General features: G+C 46.0%; 1 protein-coding gene across 1 annotated transcript in view; it reads left to right on the top strand.

Moving 5' to 3' along the window:
- The window catches only part of ZER1 (zyg-11 related cell cycle regulator), a 32138-nt gene that overhangs the window by 11171 nt on the left and 3368 nt on the right, over window positions 1-17599 (top strand). Inside the window, exons 2-14 of the mRNA XM_004375732.2 lie at window positions 5054-5304; window positions 6629-6779; window positions 6970-7406; window positions 7741-7917; window positions 8449-8563; window positions 8733-8879; window positions 9256-9429; window positions 12347-12562; window positions 13622-13663; window positions 13831-13950; window positions 14641-14756; window positions 15170-15358; window positions 16408-16505. Of these exons, the coding sequence (XP_004375789.1) occupies window positions 5147-5304; window positions 6629-6779; window positions 6970-7406; window positions 7741-7917; window positions 8449-8563; window positions 8733-8879; window positions 9256-9429; window positions 12347-12562; window positions 13622-13663; window positions 13831-13950; window positions 14641-14756; window positions 15170-15358; window positions 16408-16505 (2140 nt within the window). The 5' untranslated portion in view covers window positions 5054-5146. The remainder of the gene's footprint in view (window positions 1-5053; window positions 5305-6628; window positions 6780-6969; window positions 7407-7740; window positions 7918-8448; window positions 8564-8732; window positions 8880-9255; window positions 9430-12346; window positions 12563-13621; window positions 13664-13830; window positions 13951-14640; window positions 14757-15169; window positions 15359-16407; window positions 16506-17599) is intronic.

Here is a 17599-nt window from a genome sequence, read left to right as displayed (position 1 = left end):
CTGGAATAGGAGACTCGGAAGAGGCGTAGTGAGCCCTTTCAGGAACCTGATGCGGGAAATTGGATTATGGCCAGGACAGTGAAGAACAACACACATTCAAAGCAGTGTGGACATCCACCATCTTTGAACAGGGCACTGCTGTTTCCTACTCTGCCAGTGAACAGATTTGGTTGCAATGCAACCCACATACTGCCTTTGTTTTCTAAGAGGGAGATTAAATTTCTAGCAGGGCTTCGACTGGTAATTTTTCCCATTGCAGTTATGGTTCCGGTTCACCTACATTTTAAAAATTTGGGTCCATTCAGGTTTTGCTTTGTTGCCACGACTGAACTGGGCAGAACCAGTTTGAAGCCCTGCACTAAACGTTGTTTGTGAGATTCATCCAAGCTGTTGTGTTAACAGTAGTTTGTGCATTCTTGTTGCTCTGTAGTACTTCATCAGTGAATATACCATAATTATCCATTCTAACATCAGTGGACATTCAAGTTCTTTTGTAGTTTTGGCTATGATGAAGAATGCTGCTACGAACATTCTGGGATATATCTTTTGGTGAACATATGTATTTTTTTTTTTTTTTTTTTTTTTGCCTGTTCTGCTAAGTTGTCTTAGTCATCTAGTGCTGCTCTAACAGAAATACCACAGGTGGATGGTTTTAACAAGACAAATTTATTCTCTTCACAGTCCAGTAGGCTACAAGTCCAAATTCAGGGCATCAGCTCCAGGAAAAGGCTCTCTCTCTGTCGGCTCTGGAGCAAGGTCCTTGTCATCAGTCTTTGCTTGGTCTGGGAGCATCTCAGCGCAGGAACCTCAGGTCCAAAGGATGCGCTCTGCTCCTGGCAGTGCTTTCTTGCTGGTATGAGGTTCCCCTGTGTCTCTGCCCACTTATCTCTTTTGTATCTCAGAAGAGATTGGATTAAGACACTATCTAATCTTATAAAACTCATCAGTATAACCTCATCAGGTGACAGAGTTTACAACACATGCGGAAATCACATCAGATTTACAAAATGGTACACAATCTAACAATACTGGGAATCATGACCTAGCCAAGTTGACAGATGTTTTTGGGGGACACAATTCAATCCATAACATAAGTAGAGACATTTCTCAGCTCGGTTTGTATTCTAATTGTGGAAAGAACATTCTTAATCAGCACAGCGACACTGCATTAAGGCTTCTAAAATCCAAGTGATTAAAACTACCCAAGCTATCCTAATTCCTACCTTTCTCTAGGAAGTATATTATGTACTGTTGGCAAGCTAGATAAATCTCTCATCCTCTAGGTAAATGCAGTATCTTAGTTTTATTTATTTTTTAATTGTACTTTAGATGAAGCTTTCCAGAACAAACTAGCTTCTCATTAAACAGTTAGTACACGTATTGTTTTATGACGTTGGTTAACAACCCCATGACATGTCAACACTCTCCCTTCTCGACCTTGGATTCCCTATTACCAGTTTTCCTGTCCCCTCCTGCCTTCTAGCCCTTACTCCTGGGCTGCTGTGCCCCTTTAGTCTCATTTTGTTTTATGGGCCTGTCTAATCTTTGGCTAAAAGGTGAACCTCAGGAGTGACTTCATTACTGAGCTAAAAGGGTATCTGGGGCCATACTCTCGGGGTTTCTCCAGTCTTTGTCAGGTCAGTAAGTCTGGTCTTTTTTTTAATCAGTTAAAATTTTGTTCTACATTTTTCTCTAGCTCTGTCCAGAACTGTCTATTGTGATCCCTGTTAGAGCAGTCAGCAGTGGTAGCCGAGTACCATCTAGTTGTACTGGACTCAGTCTGGTGGAGGCGTGGTAGTTGTGGTCCATTAGTCCTTTGGACTAATCTTTCCCTTGTGTCTTTGGTTTTCTTCATTCTCCCTTGCACCCAAAGTGGTGAAACCAGTGTAGTATCTTAGATGGCCCCTCACAGGCTTTTAAGACCTCAGATGCTACTCACCAAAGTAGAATGTAGAACGTTTTCTTTATAAACTATGTTATACCAGTTGAGCTAGATGTTCCCTGAGACCATGGTCCCCTGTATATGCATTTCTGTTAGGAATATATTTAGGAGTGGAATTGCTACATTGAACATATGTGTATTTTCAGCTTTAGTACGTACTGTCAAACAGTTTTCCAATTACAGTCATGCATCGCTTAACATCCACGATACATTCTGTGAAATACGACGTTATGTGATTTGGACGTGATGCAAACACCATGTTATATATAGGCAGTCCCCAGGTTATGAACCTCTGACTTCCAGGCATCTTGTACTTAAGAACGGACTGCCATAAAGTCTAATATATTAAAAAAAATTTTTCTTTTTAATCATGCTTTACATGAAGGTTTACAAAGCAAATTAGTTTCTCATTAAACAATTAATACACATATTGTTTTGTGACATTGGTTGCCAACCCCATGATGTTTCAACACTCTCCCCTTCTCGACCTTGGGTTCCCCATTTCCATTCATCCAGTTTTTCTGCCCCTTCCTGCCTTCTCGTCCTTGCTCCTGGACTGGTGTGCTCATTTGGTCTCGTATACATGGTTGAGCTGGGTGTATTTTTGTTTGTTTTATGGGCCCTTCTAATCTTTGGCCGAAGGATAAACCTCAGGAGTGACCTCAGTACTGAGTTAAAGAGTGTCCGGGGGCCATATTCTCAGGGTTTCTCCAGTCTCCATCAGACCAGTAAGTCTGGTCCTTTTTTGTGAGTTTGAATTTTGTACTACATTTTCCTCCAGCTCTGTCCGGGACCCTCTATTGTGATTCCTGTCAGAGAAGTGGTTGGTTATAGCTGGGCATCTTCTAGTTGTGCTGGACTCAGTCTGGTGGAGGCTGTAAAAATATGAGTTAAATACATACAGTGGTTTGTAATAACTAATGAACATACTACTTTGTGACCCTCATGAAAACATTGCATGGTTTGGAAGTATTTCTTAAGTGTTACATCTGCTACATCCCATTCTTTGATCAAGATTTCTGAACTCTATTATGGGGCCACGGGCGTATATGTGGTTGGACATTGCTCGAATGGACATTATGCAGCGCCTGACAATACATTCCCAGTCACAGCAGTTTACACTCCCACCAGCAGTGTGCTTGACTTCCCATTGTTCCATAGCTTCACAGATACTTGGTATTATATGTATTGGCATTGCTATTTTCAATTGAACCATTCTGGTGGCTGTGAAATGTTATCTCATTTCAAATATTATCTTCTGTTTATTGTCCATTTGGCTGTCTGCCTTTATGAAATGTCTGTTCAAGTCTGCTGCCTATTTTTAATTGGATGCTGTGTCTTAAAAAAAAAAAAAAAGATTTGTAGAAGTTGTTTGTATATTCTGTTGTTTATATTCTGAATATAAATCCTTTGTTGAATATATTATTTCAGATATATTTTCCTAGTCTGTAGCTTGCCCTTTCTCTCTCTCTCTTTTTTTTTTTTTTTATTATTGTGCTTTAGGTGAAAGTTTACAGCTCAAGTCAATCTCTCATATAAAAACTTATACACACATTGTTATGCAACACTAGTTGCAATCCCTACGATGTGACAGCACACTCCCGCTTTCCACCCCAGGTTTCTTGTGTCCATTCAACCAGTTGCCCTTTCTGTTTTTTAATTGTTATCTTTCGCTGAACACAATTTTTTATTCTGAGGCAGTCCAATTTATCAGTTTCTTTATAGTTTGTGATTTTGTGTGTGTGTGTGTGTGTGTGTGTGTGTGTGTGCTATTTAAGAAATCATTGCCTACCCTAAAGTCATAAAGATACACTCCCGTGTTTTCTTCTGGAAGCTGTATTGTTTTACCTTTCACGTGTAGGTCTTTGGTCCTTCTCAGATTGTACGTATGAGCAAAAGTTTCTTCATTTCAATGCAGATCCGTTTTTCATTTTTTTCCCTTATGGTTAGTGCTTTTTAAGTCCTATTTAAGAAATGTTTACCTACCCCAAGTTCATGAAAATAGTACGAGCCTTCACTTTTTTTAATAACAGTTTTATTGAGATATAATTTATATACCATACAGTTCACCTGTTTAAAATATGTAATTTACTGGTTTAAGTGTATTCACAGAGTTGTGAAACCATCATCACAGTCAATTTTAAAACATTTTCATCACCCCAAAAAGAAACCCATGCTTATTAGCAGCCGCTTGCTATTCCCTCCTCCACCCAGCTTTAGGCAATCCTTAATCTAATTTGCTTCTGTCTCTATAGATTTGTCTGTTCTGGACACTTCATGTAAATGGAATCATATCATATGTGGCACTTTCTGTCTGACTTCTTGCACTTAACGTAATGTTTTCAAGGTACATCCATGTTGTAGCGTATGTCAGTACATCATTCCTCTCTATGGCTGAATAAGTATTTATTGTATGAATGTTCCACATTTTGTTTATCCATTCGTCAGCTGTTATAGACATTTAGGTTGTTTCTACTTTTTGGCTATTGTGAATAATGCTGCTATGAACATTTGTGTTCAAGTTTTTATGCATATATGTTTTCATTTCTCTTAGGAGGAGCCTTCTCTCTTTTTCAAAAAAAATTTTAGTAAAGATATATATAAAAGAAAGTTTGCCATTTTAATCATTTTTAAATGTACAATTCAGGAGCCTTTTTTAAATCATACACCAAGATATTTGGTGATGTGATGTCTATAAAGCCTTGGCCCCACTAAGTGCTCCATCAGTGATAGCTGGGTGCAGGTTAGGAAGTACCCATAGCAAGGGACACCCCAACGTAGCTATTAAGATTGTGAGGTGCATATGGTGAAAATGCCTATCTATCCCCACCCAGCATTCCGTCCCCAACACAAACATGTCTGCTCACACGCTCATGAAGGCACAGAGATACTTGGGCAAAGCCTCATCTGATTTGCAGGTCAAATCATGTAGAGATAGTGGTACACCAGAGAGGGGTAAGGAAAAGAGTCAGGAGTCCTGGGGACTACCCCTGCTGAGCTGCTAATTCGAGTGTGAGTTCCAGGACCTCAGTTTCCCTTCTCAGAGAGTGAACATAGCTGATGGTTCTGGCCCTTAAATGTGGCTCACTTGGCTTCTCTCCCATTCTCCAGGCTGCAGCTCTGTCAATGATCCTTTGAGTATTGAGGAGTCGCTGCTGCCCCTGGGGGCCCCTGTGCTGGAGTGGCTACCTGCCTGCCCCCAGCATGGCGTCCGACACTCCCGAGTCCCTGATGGCCCTCTGCACCGACTTCTGCCTGCGCAACCTGGATGGCACCTTGGGCTACCTGCTAGACAAGGAGACCCTGCGGCTACATCCAGACATCTTCCTGCCCAGCGAGATCTGCGACCGGCTTGTTAATGAGTGAGCAGGGCCAGCACTAGGGTGGGGGAGTGAGTCTTAGCTTCAGTGTGTGTGGAGAGAGAATGTGTCCACCATGTGGCGGTGTGGATATGAATGTGTGAGGGGGTGTGCAAGCACATGGATATTTGTGGGTACAAGAGAATATTGGTGTATCCATAATGGTAAAGGTCTGTGTGTGCATGTTGGTGTATGAGGAGGAGGGGTGTACATGTGAAGGAGTGAGTGTGTGTACACCTGTGGGCTTATACAGCACAAGGTGTGTTTAAGTATGAAAGTGCATGTTTGCATTTGTGTGCATGCATGTGTGTGTATGAGAACTGGCTAATGAGTATATGAACTACGTGAGAATGGACACATACAGGTTTACATGCCAGTACTAATAATGGATCCATGACCAGGGAGGAATCATTCAAAAACATCTTTAAACGGCCCATCTGAGGGACTTCCCACTGATAAGGGCTCCTAGAAGCATGATATATGTTCACTGACTGCCAGAAACTCAGCCTAGGTGCCCAAAAGGGAAATCATTAGACCATACAATTACACGTGAAAGTGGGAACCTGTGTGCAACCGAAGGACAGAGCCAGACTTGTAAATAATGTTCTGAGCATTCAGTGTGGGGCAGGTACTAGGTTGGACATTTTGCAGACCAGAATTATGTCCATCTTACAGATGCAGAAACTGAGGTTCAGAGAAGTTCAGTTACTTGTGGGGAATTGCCCAGGTAGTAAGCTGCCAAGCAAAAATATAGATTCCAGAGTGTTTGGATTCAAAACCTTTCCACCAGCCAGGATTCTTGCATGAGCTCATACCTCAACAGTGTGTTATTGAGGGCTTGCCCTGTATCCAGCTGGGAACTCCAAACCAATTGGCTTAACTCACCTGTTTGAAAGGGTCCTGGGAGGGGTTGATAAAGGAACTAGAAGTTGGCTTAAAGAAGATGATGAATGTGGCTGGGGGTGGAGCTGCTACTGCGACTTGAGTGGGGAGGAGGGTGCGTGACAAGAGTGTGCATTTGAAGAGGAAAAATATGTGTAGGTGTTTGTTATGGGAGTATATATGGGGGAGTGTATATGAAAGGTCCCTTCATCACCAGGAGGTCACCCAGAGAGCTGCCTCTGAGCTCCTGGTTCCTGGGGCACCCTTAATCCCAGAGCCATCTCGCATGTAGCGTAGTCAGGATCCAACCAGATACTGTTAGGAGGAGGAGGAGATTGCTGCTGGGGTGATCGGGGAAAGCTTCAGGGAGGGGAGGGCTCTTGCTGGGCCTTGGAGGAGGGTGAAGTTCCCTGTGTCCCTCCCCTGAGCCTTTCTTCTCTCCCAGGTATGTGGAGCTGGTCAATGCTGCCTGCAACTTTGAGCCGCATGAGAGCTTCTTCAGCCTCTTTTCAGACCCTCGCAGCACCCGCCTCACCCGCATCCACCTCCGTGAGGACCTGGTGCAGGACCAGGATCTGGAAGCCATTCGCAAGCAGGTGAGCCCTGCATCGCCAGGGTACCAGGATGCCATGGGGAGGCAAGCCCAGAAAGGGTCAAACCGGGAGTTGGGGCAGGGCCACTAGCCTCCAACCCAAGAATCCCCAAACCCTTCCAGAGCTCTTCCCCACTGTGAGGCCTAGGGCAGCGGGAGGGCAGAGGTGTTGACGGGGCTGTGCCTGCCACCAGGACTTGGTGGAGCTGTACCTGACCAACTGCGAGAAGCTGTCTGCCAAGAGCCTGCAGACACTGAGGAGCTTCAGCCACACTCTAGTGTCACTGAGCCTGTTTGGCTGCACAAACATTTTCTACGAGGAGGACAACCCGGGGGGCTGTGAAGACGAATGCCTCGTCAATCCCACCTGCCAGGTGCTGGTTAAGGACTTCACCTTTGAGGGCTTTAGCCGCCTACGTTTCCTCAACTTGGGCCGCATGATTGATGGGGTCCCTGTAGAGACCCTGTTGCGGCCGCTCAACTCGCTAGCTGCCTTGGACCTCTCAGGCATTCAGACGAGTGACGCGGCCTTCCTGACCCAGTGGAAAGACAGCCTAGTATCTCTTGTGCTCTACAACATGGACCTCTCAGATGATCATATCCGTGTCATTGTCCAGCTGCACAAGCTACGGTGAGCTGCCCAGCCCAGACCTCACCAGGGCTGCGGTGGGGAGGGGCTGGGAGGAAGGGAGTGGGTGTTGTCAGTCCCAGAGGGTTCATGAGCGAGCCCCTGGCCAGGCAGAGGCTGGGAATGGAAGAGACAGTCCCATTCCTTAAACCCAGTGCTTCAGCTGAACTGGGGCTGTTCAGGGCACCTGGGTCCCAGCAGGTTTTTCCCCTAGAATGCCCTGGAGCAGTTGTGGCAGGGATGGGCCCTCCCTGTTGTGGACTGAGGGCACAGAGGTCTACAAGATAGCCCCAACCTGTGTCTAGCTCCTGACCTGTGGCCCCACCCTCATCTCCAGACACCTGGATATCTCCCGAGACCGTCTCTCTAGCTACTACAAGTTCAAGCTAACTCGGAAAGTGCTAAGCCTCTTTGTGCAGAAGCTGGGAAACCTGATGTCCCTGGACATCTCTGGCCACATGATTCTGGAGAACTGCAGCATCTCCAAGATGGATGAGGAAGCGGGACAGACCAGGTGGGGCTGCAGGCAAGGAGCTCCTGGGAACCACCCTCAATGTTTTTGCTCTTTCTGCCAAGTGCTGTGCCTGGTGCTGGAGATAAAGAAATGAGTCAGGCCCTGCCCTCTCAGAGTCCATGTGAATTAGCAGAGGACAGACAAGTACGTAGGTCATTACAAAGGCTGTGGCTGGGGGAGTACAGAGTTCTGGTCTTGCCCTGAGGATCAGGAAGGAGGAAGCAGGAGAAGTGGCATCCAAGCCATCCAGAAAGGTCATTATAAGTTTGCAGGAGGAAGGGTGTTCTAGCAGAGGGAACAGCATGTACAAAGGCTGGAAAGGGAAAGCATGAGTGATTAGGAAATTACCAGACATTCATACTGACGGGAGCACAGTGTGGGAGTGGTGTTAAGAGATGAGGCTGCAGGGCCTAAAAGAGGGCATCAAGTAAATGCCTAGCCACCCCCAGGGAGACGCCCTCCTTTGCACTGAACCCAGGGCAGCCCCAGGCCCCAAGCCGTTGTGTTGACCCCAGCACCTTCTTTCCCCAGCATCGAGCCTTCCAAGAGCAGCATCATGCCCTTCCGGGCTCTGAAGAGGCCACTACAGTTCCTTGGGCTCTTCGAGACCTCTCTGTGCCGCCTAACGCACATTCCAGCCTACAAAGTGAGAGGCAGGGAGAGAAGCAGGGGTGAAATAGGGAGCCCAGGGAGAAGGGAGGAGGCTGGGCTGGAGGCACCAAGGTGCCTGCCCTGGGGCTAGAAGACTGAGTTGTGCTCAGGGGATCTCACCACCTGGCCTCTTATGGATTGTTCTGAACATGCCCAATCCCCAGGTAAGTGGTGACAAAAATGAGGAGCAGGTACTGAATGCCATAGAGGCCTACACGGAGCACCGGCCAGAGATCACCTCGCGGGCCATCAACCTGCTTTTTGACATCGCACGCATTGAGCGCTGCAACCAGCTACTACGGGCCCTGAAGGTTAGCCCCAACCCTCAGGCTCCTGTCCTCCTCCTGCACTCTCGCCTCGGCCCAGGGCACTGGCAGTCCTTCCTCCGTAACCCTAGCTACTTCACCCCCGTCCCCCACCACCCACCCCTAAAGTGTAGCTCTGGCCTCGTTCAGGCCCCGCCCTCATGCCTTGCTCCACCCAGGGCCCTAGCGCACAACATTTGGGCCACCGCTACCACGGCCCCGCACTAGTTCTGCTCCTTCATGCTGGTTTCTGCCCTCAGAGAGCAGGATGGGGTAAGCCGTGCCCTAGACCTGCCCACGCCCAGCTCAAAGAGCCCTGGACCTGCCCCACATAGCTTTAACAGAATTTACTAACCTGGGCCCCTGTCCTGTCGCTCTACAGCTGGTCATCACAGCCCTCAAGTGCCACAAGTATGACAAGAACATTCAAGTGACAGGCAGCGCTGCCCTCTTCTACCTGACCAATTCTGAGTACCGCTCAGAGCAGAGTGTCAAGCTGCGGCGGCAGGTCATCCAGGTGGTGCTGAATGGCATGGAATCCTACCAGGAGGTGACGGTGAGCCCCCAACCCACCAAGGCCCCGCATGCTCTAGCCCCAGCTGCCCCTTTTCCTGTTCACCCTGTGCCACAGCCCCGCCCTTCACACTGCCATACTGGCTCTCACTTCTTCTCACTGGCTCTGTACTGCCTCCTCCCGACCCCCTTTCCCACTGCCTCACTCCCAAACTCCTTGCCCAGACTTCTCACCTGCCCAGTCTTCCCATCACCTATTGCCACCCGCCCCCTCCATTAGACTCGGCTCCACTCAGACACCTTGGGGCCTGTCCTCCTGTACCAGAGCCTCTGCTTGTGCTGTCTGCCCTGCCACTCTGCCCAGCAACACTGCTGGGGCTTACTTTTTTCAATAGCTGCTTTTACTATAAATCCATGTTACACAAACAGTACACAGAGTATGATCCTATTTACTAAACATATATGCATAGACTAGAATCCAGAACAATAGATATCCAGTGTTAACAATCTCTAGGTGATGGTGGGATTACGGGTGGTTTTTATTGTCTTCATTTTGTATATCTGTATTTATAATTTTTCTACGGTAAATTTTCTATTACTTTTATATATAGTAGTACGTTTATAGCAGTAAACCAGTAGTAGTTTAGTATAATACTTTTATAGTACTGGTTTATAAAAGTAATAGAAAATCTACTGTAGAAAAATTATAAATTTTCTATTACTTTTATAGTGTTTTACTACTATAAAAGTACTATACTGCTGCTGCTACTGGTTTACTACTATAAAAGCACAACTATAAAAAAAGTAATAGAAAATTTACCATAGAAAAATTATAAATACAGATATACAAAATGAAGAAAATAAAAACCACCTGTATTCCCACCATCAGCCAGAGATAGCCACCATTAACAAATGCTGTCATTTGAGATGGCCATCATTAATACTGGATATCTATCATTCTGGATTCTAGTCTATGCATGTAAGTTTAGTAAATGGGATCATACTGTGTGTACGGTTTGTGTAACATGGATTTTTAATTCAACAGTGCTTTGTGCATATGAACATCTCCCATATCAACAAACATGTTTTTACAACATTTTAAAAATAATGGTTTGTTATGAATTACAAAAGTAAGATACTTGTTGCTTAAAAAAAAAAAAAAAACTTTTCAAATAATACGAAAATATATTGAATAGAAGGTGAAAGTCATTCACAATCCCATCTCTCCTCTCCCAGAAAGCTGGTCTTCACAGTTTCGTTTCATAATTGTTAACGTCAGCACAGTGTTCAGCACCGCTGGAGTGGCCCCTTTGTTGGGACTCTGTGTTGGAGCTTGGAGCCAGTGGCCAAGCCCGGTACTCGTGCACTTGCAGGACGGGACTTGGCTGAGTGCATGGGCTGTAGATACCGAATCACTCCCCCATGGTTGACTATTTAGGTTGCTTTTTCGTTTTTTGCTGTTTCAAACAATGTTCTGTTGACTATATTTGATTACCTTTGATTATACCCGTATAATACATTTCTAGAGGTAGAATAGCTAGGGCCAAGAGTATGTTTATTTTTAAAGCATCTGTCATTTGTCCTCCAGAAAGGCTTTGGTGCTCTATCCTCCATCTGCAGGAATCAGAACACCCCCTTCCCTACTGCCTTGCCAACTCCAGGCTTTAGAGTGATTGTTCTTTCTACATTGAGATTGATTTTATAACCAGGTAAAAGGGATGTCTTTTATTTTTTTAATGAAAAAAAAAAAAATGCTAGCTGAAGATTCCCCAAATAAATTAGTAAACCTTATCAGAGAAATGGAAATTAAAATAACAAGACATCACATTTCATCTCAAGAGATTGATTGATGATATTCATTGTTAGCAAGGGTGGGGGAAAGCACCCCCGTACAGTTTTTACTGGTGAGTTGTATATTGTACAACATTTCTGGACGGCAACTGGTAGAACGTACCAAAACTACACATGCATTTATCTTTTAACCTAATTATTTCAACTTTTTACGATAAGTATTGCTTTTATTATTTAAAATAATTTTTTTTAAATTAAAAAGTGCATGTATATTGGGGGAAACGAAGACAAAAAGTTAACCACAGGTAATATCCTCCAAATTACATGATGAATAAAATACGAATTCCAATATCTAGTAAGAAAGGAAGGAAATTGAATTACAAGGAAAGAGTGCTGAGTTCACTGTAAAAAGATAAGCTCACAGACAACTCAAAGAGGTGAGGATCTGTAGTGATTAGAGCTCTCAGACACTTCTAGTGGGAGTGTAAATTGGTACAACCACTTTGGAAAACTGTTTGGTGTTGCCTAGTAAAGTTGGAGACATGCATACCTTGTGACCCGGCAGTTCCACTCCCAGACATGTGTGCCCTAGAGAAACCCGTAACATGGATGGCACCAGAATGCATGTTCGCAGTAGCGAAAGACTGAAGTCAACCCGACATCTATCGTGAATAGAATGGATTAATGTATCAGGGTGTCATCACAGTGGAATACTGTACTACAACAAAAAACGAGTGAATGTCAGCTACATATAACAACAGGATTGATCTTACCTATGACTGAACAGAAAGAAGCAGGGTGCTAAAAAATCATTCATGGAGAAAAGCAGGGATAATGGTCATCTCTAGTGGGGAGGGAGGGGCTTTGGATCAGGAAGGGACATATGGGGACTTCTGGGTGGTAGTTTTTTTTGACACAGGTGGTGGTTACATGGATGTTCACTTTGTAATTATTTGTAAAACTGTACATTTTTGTTTTATGTACTCTTTCATATGAATATTATATATTTTTTAAATGTTTCTTTTTTTAAAAGCCTTGTAATCTTCTCTTCCAGAAGCCTTCCTAGACCTCGACAGCTCTGTATGATCTCATGTCTCTAGAGAGCCCCTCAAGTCTGGCTTCAGAGTCTGACCCTGAACGTGTTTTTCTTGTCTTCTGTCCCGGCCCAGGTTCAGCGGAACTGCTGTCTGACCCTCTGCAACTTCAGCATCCCTGAGGAGCTGGAATTCCAGTACCGCCGGGTCAACGAGCTCCTGCTTAGCATCCTCAACCCCACACGGCAGGATGAGTCGATCCAGCGCATCGCTGTACACCTGTGCAACGCCCTGGTCTGTCAGGTGGACAACGACCACAAGGAGGCTGTGGGCAAGATGGGCTTTGTTGTGGTACGTGCGGGGTGGGCAGCCCGTCCTCACTTATTCCCTTCTTCCATAGCCCCACTGCCTGGATTCTTGCCCAGTAACTAAAGAGCCCTCTCCCACCACAGTCCATGGGAGGAAAGTCTCCAAGAAGGGCCCAGCGTGAGCAGGCAGGGGCCTATGCTGAAGCATGAGGATTTAGGCTAGATCAAAGAAAGAATTTCCTAATAGTGACTGTTGCTTAGAACACCTCTAGAGTTCCTTCACCTAGAACACTCTGTCATCCTCTCTTAGTAAGTTCTATTTTACAAGTCACTCCTGCGTCCTCAGACAGGTTGAGTGCCCCTGTTATACCATCTCAGTTGGGATTAAATAGGTATTTGAAGGACTGTCTGCTTAATGGTGGGCCCCCACTTACTGTGAGCTCAGTAGGGAAAAGACATCGTGCTTGTTTCTCTCATCATGTCCCCAGTGCTTCCTAGCATAGGGCCTTATGCACAGTAGGGAAATGATAAATATTTGCTTAAGAAAGGAAGGAAAGTATGAGGAGGGACTAGAAAGCATTTGATCTCCTCTCATTTTATCACTGGGGAGGCTGACGCCCAGAGAGGAGGAGAGCCATCCCCAAAGTCACACCAGCATCAATGGTCATGCCAGACAAACACACAGGCCTCCTAGTGCTAAATACTAAGGCTCTGTAGATTGAATAAGGAGACTTGGTGATGCAGTGGTAAAGCACTCAGCTGCTAATCAAAAGGTCAGCAGTTCAAACCCACCAGCCACCCTGCAAGAGAAAGATGTGGCAGTCTGCTTCCATAAAGATTTACAGCCTTGGAAACCGTATGGGGTAGTTCTCCTCTGTCCTGGAGGGTCGCTATGAGCCAGAATCGACTTGATGGCTTTGGGTGGGTGGATTGAATGTCTTCAAACAGCTTCCCAAATAGATATGTAGATTTGGTCTTGTCAGGATGTTTTACCAGAAATTGAATCACTGACTCTTCAGATCCTCTGTCCGTCTTGGGTTCTTGGGAGACATGGTAGTTCTTAGGCCCTGGCCCTCCAACAAACCATCTTCTCTGCCCACAGACCATGCTGAAGCTGATTCAGAAGAAGCTGCTGGACAAGATAGTAAGTTGACTCTTCATGGAGCCACTCTGCCCCTCCCCTGCCCTGAGAGGGGACTGGTTTGTCCCTGAGGGTGTCTGTATTTTATCAGGGAACCCCCTCACCAGGCACCAGGAGCCTGCAGGGTCCATTCAGGTAAGCCTTGCTGAGCCCTCCCCTCCCCCTTGCAGTGTGACCAGGTGATGGAGTTTTCCTGGAGTGCCCTGTGGAACATCACAGACGAGACACCTGACAACTGCGAGATGTTCCTCAACTTCAATGGCATGAAGCTCTTCCTAGACTGCCTGAAGGTAGCACCCACTTCCACCAGCAGCAGCTCCTTGACCAGACAGGGTCACTCTTCTTTCCTTGGGTTATCCCACCAACCAAATCCACCAGCACCAACCCCCTGCCATGGTTCCTACTAAAGAGCAATGGGGGCAGACTCAGGGTCCAGCAGCCCAGGATGTGCTGCTAACAGAAATTCCAGAGATCTTCCCTGAGCCAGACAGTCTGGATGGTCCTCTCTGGGAGCCCTCCCTCCAAGGGAAAACCCAGCCCCGCCTTCTCACCAGTGGTTTCTCAGACTGCCCAGAGCTGGCTGGGGCCCACTGGGACGTCAGCTGGACAGAAGACAGAACTCTGTCCAGTAGGGGTCTGTTCATCCTAAAACTCATCCTGTATTTTCCTTGCTCCTTGTTCCCTTAAACTGGTATTTGGAGCTTTGGTAAATAGAACCACATTTGTCCCATTCACAGCTTTATAGGTCAGCTCTCCGCTCAGCCTTTGTCTTTGTGGCAGGGAGCCTCTACCTTCTACTCCCTTATAATGTGTACCCACCATTACCCCAGGAGCACTAGAAGATGGCAAGTGCATATCGCATCCCTTTAGTCTATCTGGAATGGCCAGACAGATGCCCATAAAGCTTTTAGGTAATAATACCAGACACTTAAGTAATTAAGTACTAATTAATGTGGCCCCAATGGCCCTTATTTTGCCAGGAATTCCCAGAGAAACAGGAACTACATCGGAATATGCTGGGACTCTTGGGGAATGTGGCAGAGGTGAAGGAGCTGCGGCCCCAGCTGATGACTTCCCAATTCATCAGCGTCTTCAGGTTGATATCCCCGTTTTCCCTTTTTGCATTGGCTGCCAGGATGTTCCGAGTTCTAGTCTGTTTCAGCAATTCCCCTTAGCCTCGATTTCTGTTATAAATATCACCTTCCCTCTCGAACTTGGTTTCTGGTTTCTTATTCTTTCAACCCTCTGTTAAATGGTCCTGTCATAGCTGTATCTTAAACCAAACCAAACCAGTTGCCGTCGAGTTGATTCCGACTCATAGTGATCCTACATCTTAAGACCTGTATCTTAAGTGACCTCAAATCCATTTTAAAAGTAGTCTGGCTATAGATAATAAACTGTAAATAAATAGTACCTCTGGCATCTCATTTGTAAGTTAGGGTCCAGCAACTGGTACCTGAAGCAGGACCAGGGAAATGAGACTCCACTTTTCTCTCTTCTTCTCGGCAGCAACCTGCTGGAGAGCAAGGCAGATGGAATTGAGGTCTCCTACAACGCCTGCGGCGTCCTCTCTCATATCATGTTTGATGGGCCTGAAGCCTGGGGCATCTGCGAACCTCAGCGGGAGGAGGTAGAGGAACGTATGTGGGCAGCCATCCAGAGCTGGGACATCAACTCACGGAGAAATATCAATTACAGGTGTGTCCTGGAAGGGCATGGGGCAGGTAACTGGGGCATGAGGCCCATCCCAAGCAAAGTCTGGTCAGAGCTTATTGCCTTTCTTTTAGTTCTCTTCCAGCTTTTTCTCACATACTGAGGTAAAGCCCACATACAGTAAAGAGCATAAGGTGCACAACTTACATGTCCAACTGGGGGCATTTTTCGTGCACATCGACACTTTTATATACCCAAAGCCTGCTCTTTACAAATAATTTTAAGTAGTTACTACACTTTGATACATGTTTATGTGTGAAAAAGGAGAAAATACAGATACAGGAAACAAAGTAGAAATCATTCATAATCTCATCCTTTGAAAGTAAACCCCTGTAACGTCGTATTGCCTCTTCAAAGGTACCAAAGATCTCTCTCCTTCTAGCTGTTTTCCCTGCACAAATTTAATTACTTTAAATCAAGCTGGCATCAAGGTTTGGGTCTCCCTTATCGTTTTGTAACAGCTGAGTCACTCTCTGTGTATGGATGGGCCATCCTGTGCTGATTTACATTTTACTTGAAAACCCATATTAGGAGGAACAGGCTTATGCTTATAGCTTTGCCCACATTCCAGTCACCTTAGTTCCTGAGGTGGGAGGAAGTAGAATTGCTGGTCCAAAGGGTTGGCGTGTATATTCTTCAGGCATTTGGACTCTGGCTCCAGAAGGCCCATAGAAGGCCCTTGTGAGAAGTGCAGTCACACTTTCTTCTGCCTCCCAGCTACCCCTCCCCGCACCAGGGTTGAGTCTCTCCTCTTTCCTGAGGTCCCCAGCTTTTTACACACCTAATCTGCATCCCTCCTACCTCCCTTACATGCTCATTCTTTTGCTGCTCACAAGGGACCTCCCTTTGTGGAGTCTGAATGCAGGGTGTCAGGGAGCCTGACAGAGGGGTGAAGGGCCAGGTACCCCCTTCTTCCCTGCATCCTGCTCGTGGTTTGCCCTTAGGACCTTTCAGGGAGGAGAAACCCTGGACAAGAGAAGACTTCCCCTACCTCCGCCAGACATCAGAAGTGACCTTGATTTCTCTCCTCACAGGTCCTTTGAGCCAATCCTTCGCCTCCTTCCCCAGGGCATTTCCCCTGTCAGCCAGCACTGGGCAACCTGGGCACTGTACAACCTTGTGTCTGTCTACCGTGAGTACCCACTTGCCCTTTTTTCAGACACAGGGGGATGCACCAGCTGAAAGCAGACTTGTCCTCAGGGAGCTTCTCGTCCAGGAGGGGAGCACTGAGAGAGCTGATATAAGCACTTGTGCCTCAGAGGAAAGCCCTCCCCTTCCCAGCATTTGTAGGATGCCCAGCAGAAGCAGGCCTGGCAGTTAGGAAGGCCCACCCAGAGTTCCCAGTCAGCTTTCTTAATGCGTCCTGCATCAGTGTGAGTGAATAGCCAAAAATCACAAGGCATTGACAGGAGCCTTCTGCAGGACAGGGTAAGACGAACTCAAACAAAAGGGAAAACTAACCCCTGAGAAAACAGACATCAGAGAGAACATTAAAGCAACTCTAATTTGTATCCTCAAAGAGAGTCCCACACTCAGGTAGAAAAACCTGAACCGTCCTTTGCTTGCACAGAGACAGTTTTTAGGGGAGAGGAGAAAGAGGGTGCAGCACTAAGAGATTTTGATGGAAGACCAGCTTTAACCTCTAGTTCTCTCCCTTACTAGTTATGTGACCTCGAGCAGGTTATTTAACCTCTCTGTGCCTCAGTTTCCTCATCTTTAAAATGGGGGTAACCGTAACACCTACCTCATAAAATTGGTGTGAAAAGAGACCAATGTAAAGTGTCTAGCCCAGTACCTGGACTGTCGAGACTGCTCCATCCTCTTAACTGGCAGAGTGGATAAGAGTGCAGGCTCTGGAGGCAGACTGCCTGAGTTTGAAACCTGGCTCCACGCTAGATTTGTTACTTTGGATGGGTTTCTCAACCTCTCTCTGCCTCAATTTCCTCATCTTTAAAATGGGATAATAATAGCATAGACCTCATAGAGTTGTTGTGAAATAAGACACATAAAGTGCGTAGAACAGTGCTTGGCACATACCGACTATTCAATAAACAGCCTTTTTTGTTATTACTGTTATGTTAGCCTTACTAAAAAAATAGCACCTTACCTCAAAGAGGCAGCGCAGCATGGAGAAAAGAGCCCTGAGCTGGGATTCCCTCAGACCTCTGGGGTGACTTTACATGAATTTCTTCACCTCTCTGAACGGTAAAGAAGAAATAAAGATGG

The sequence above is a fragment of the Trichechus manatus genome, unplaced genomic scaffold, assembly GCF_000243295.1.
Source record: "Trichechus manatus latirostris isolate Lorelei unplaced genomic scaffold, TriManLat1.0 scaffold00038, whole genome shotgun sequence".
In the NCBI taxonomy this organism is placed as follows: domain Eukaryota; kingdom Metazoa; phylum Chordata; class Mammalia; order Sirenia; family Trichechidae; genus Trichechus; species Trichechus manatus.
This window is presented reverse-complemented; position numbering and strand designations above follow the sequence as displayed.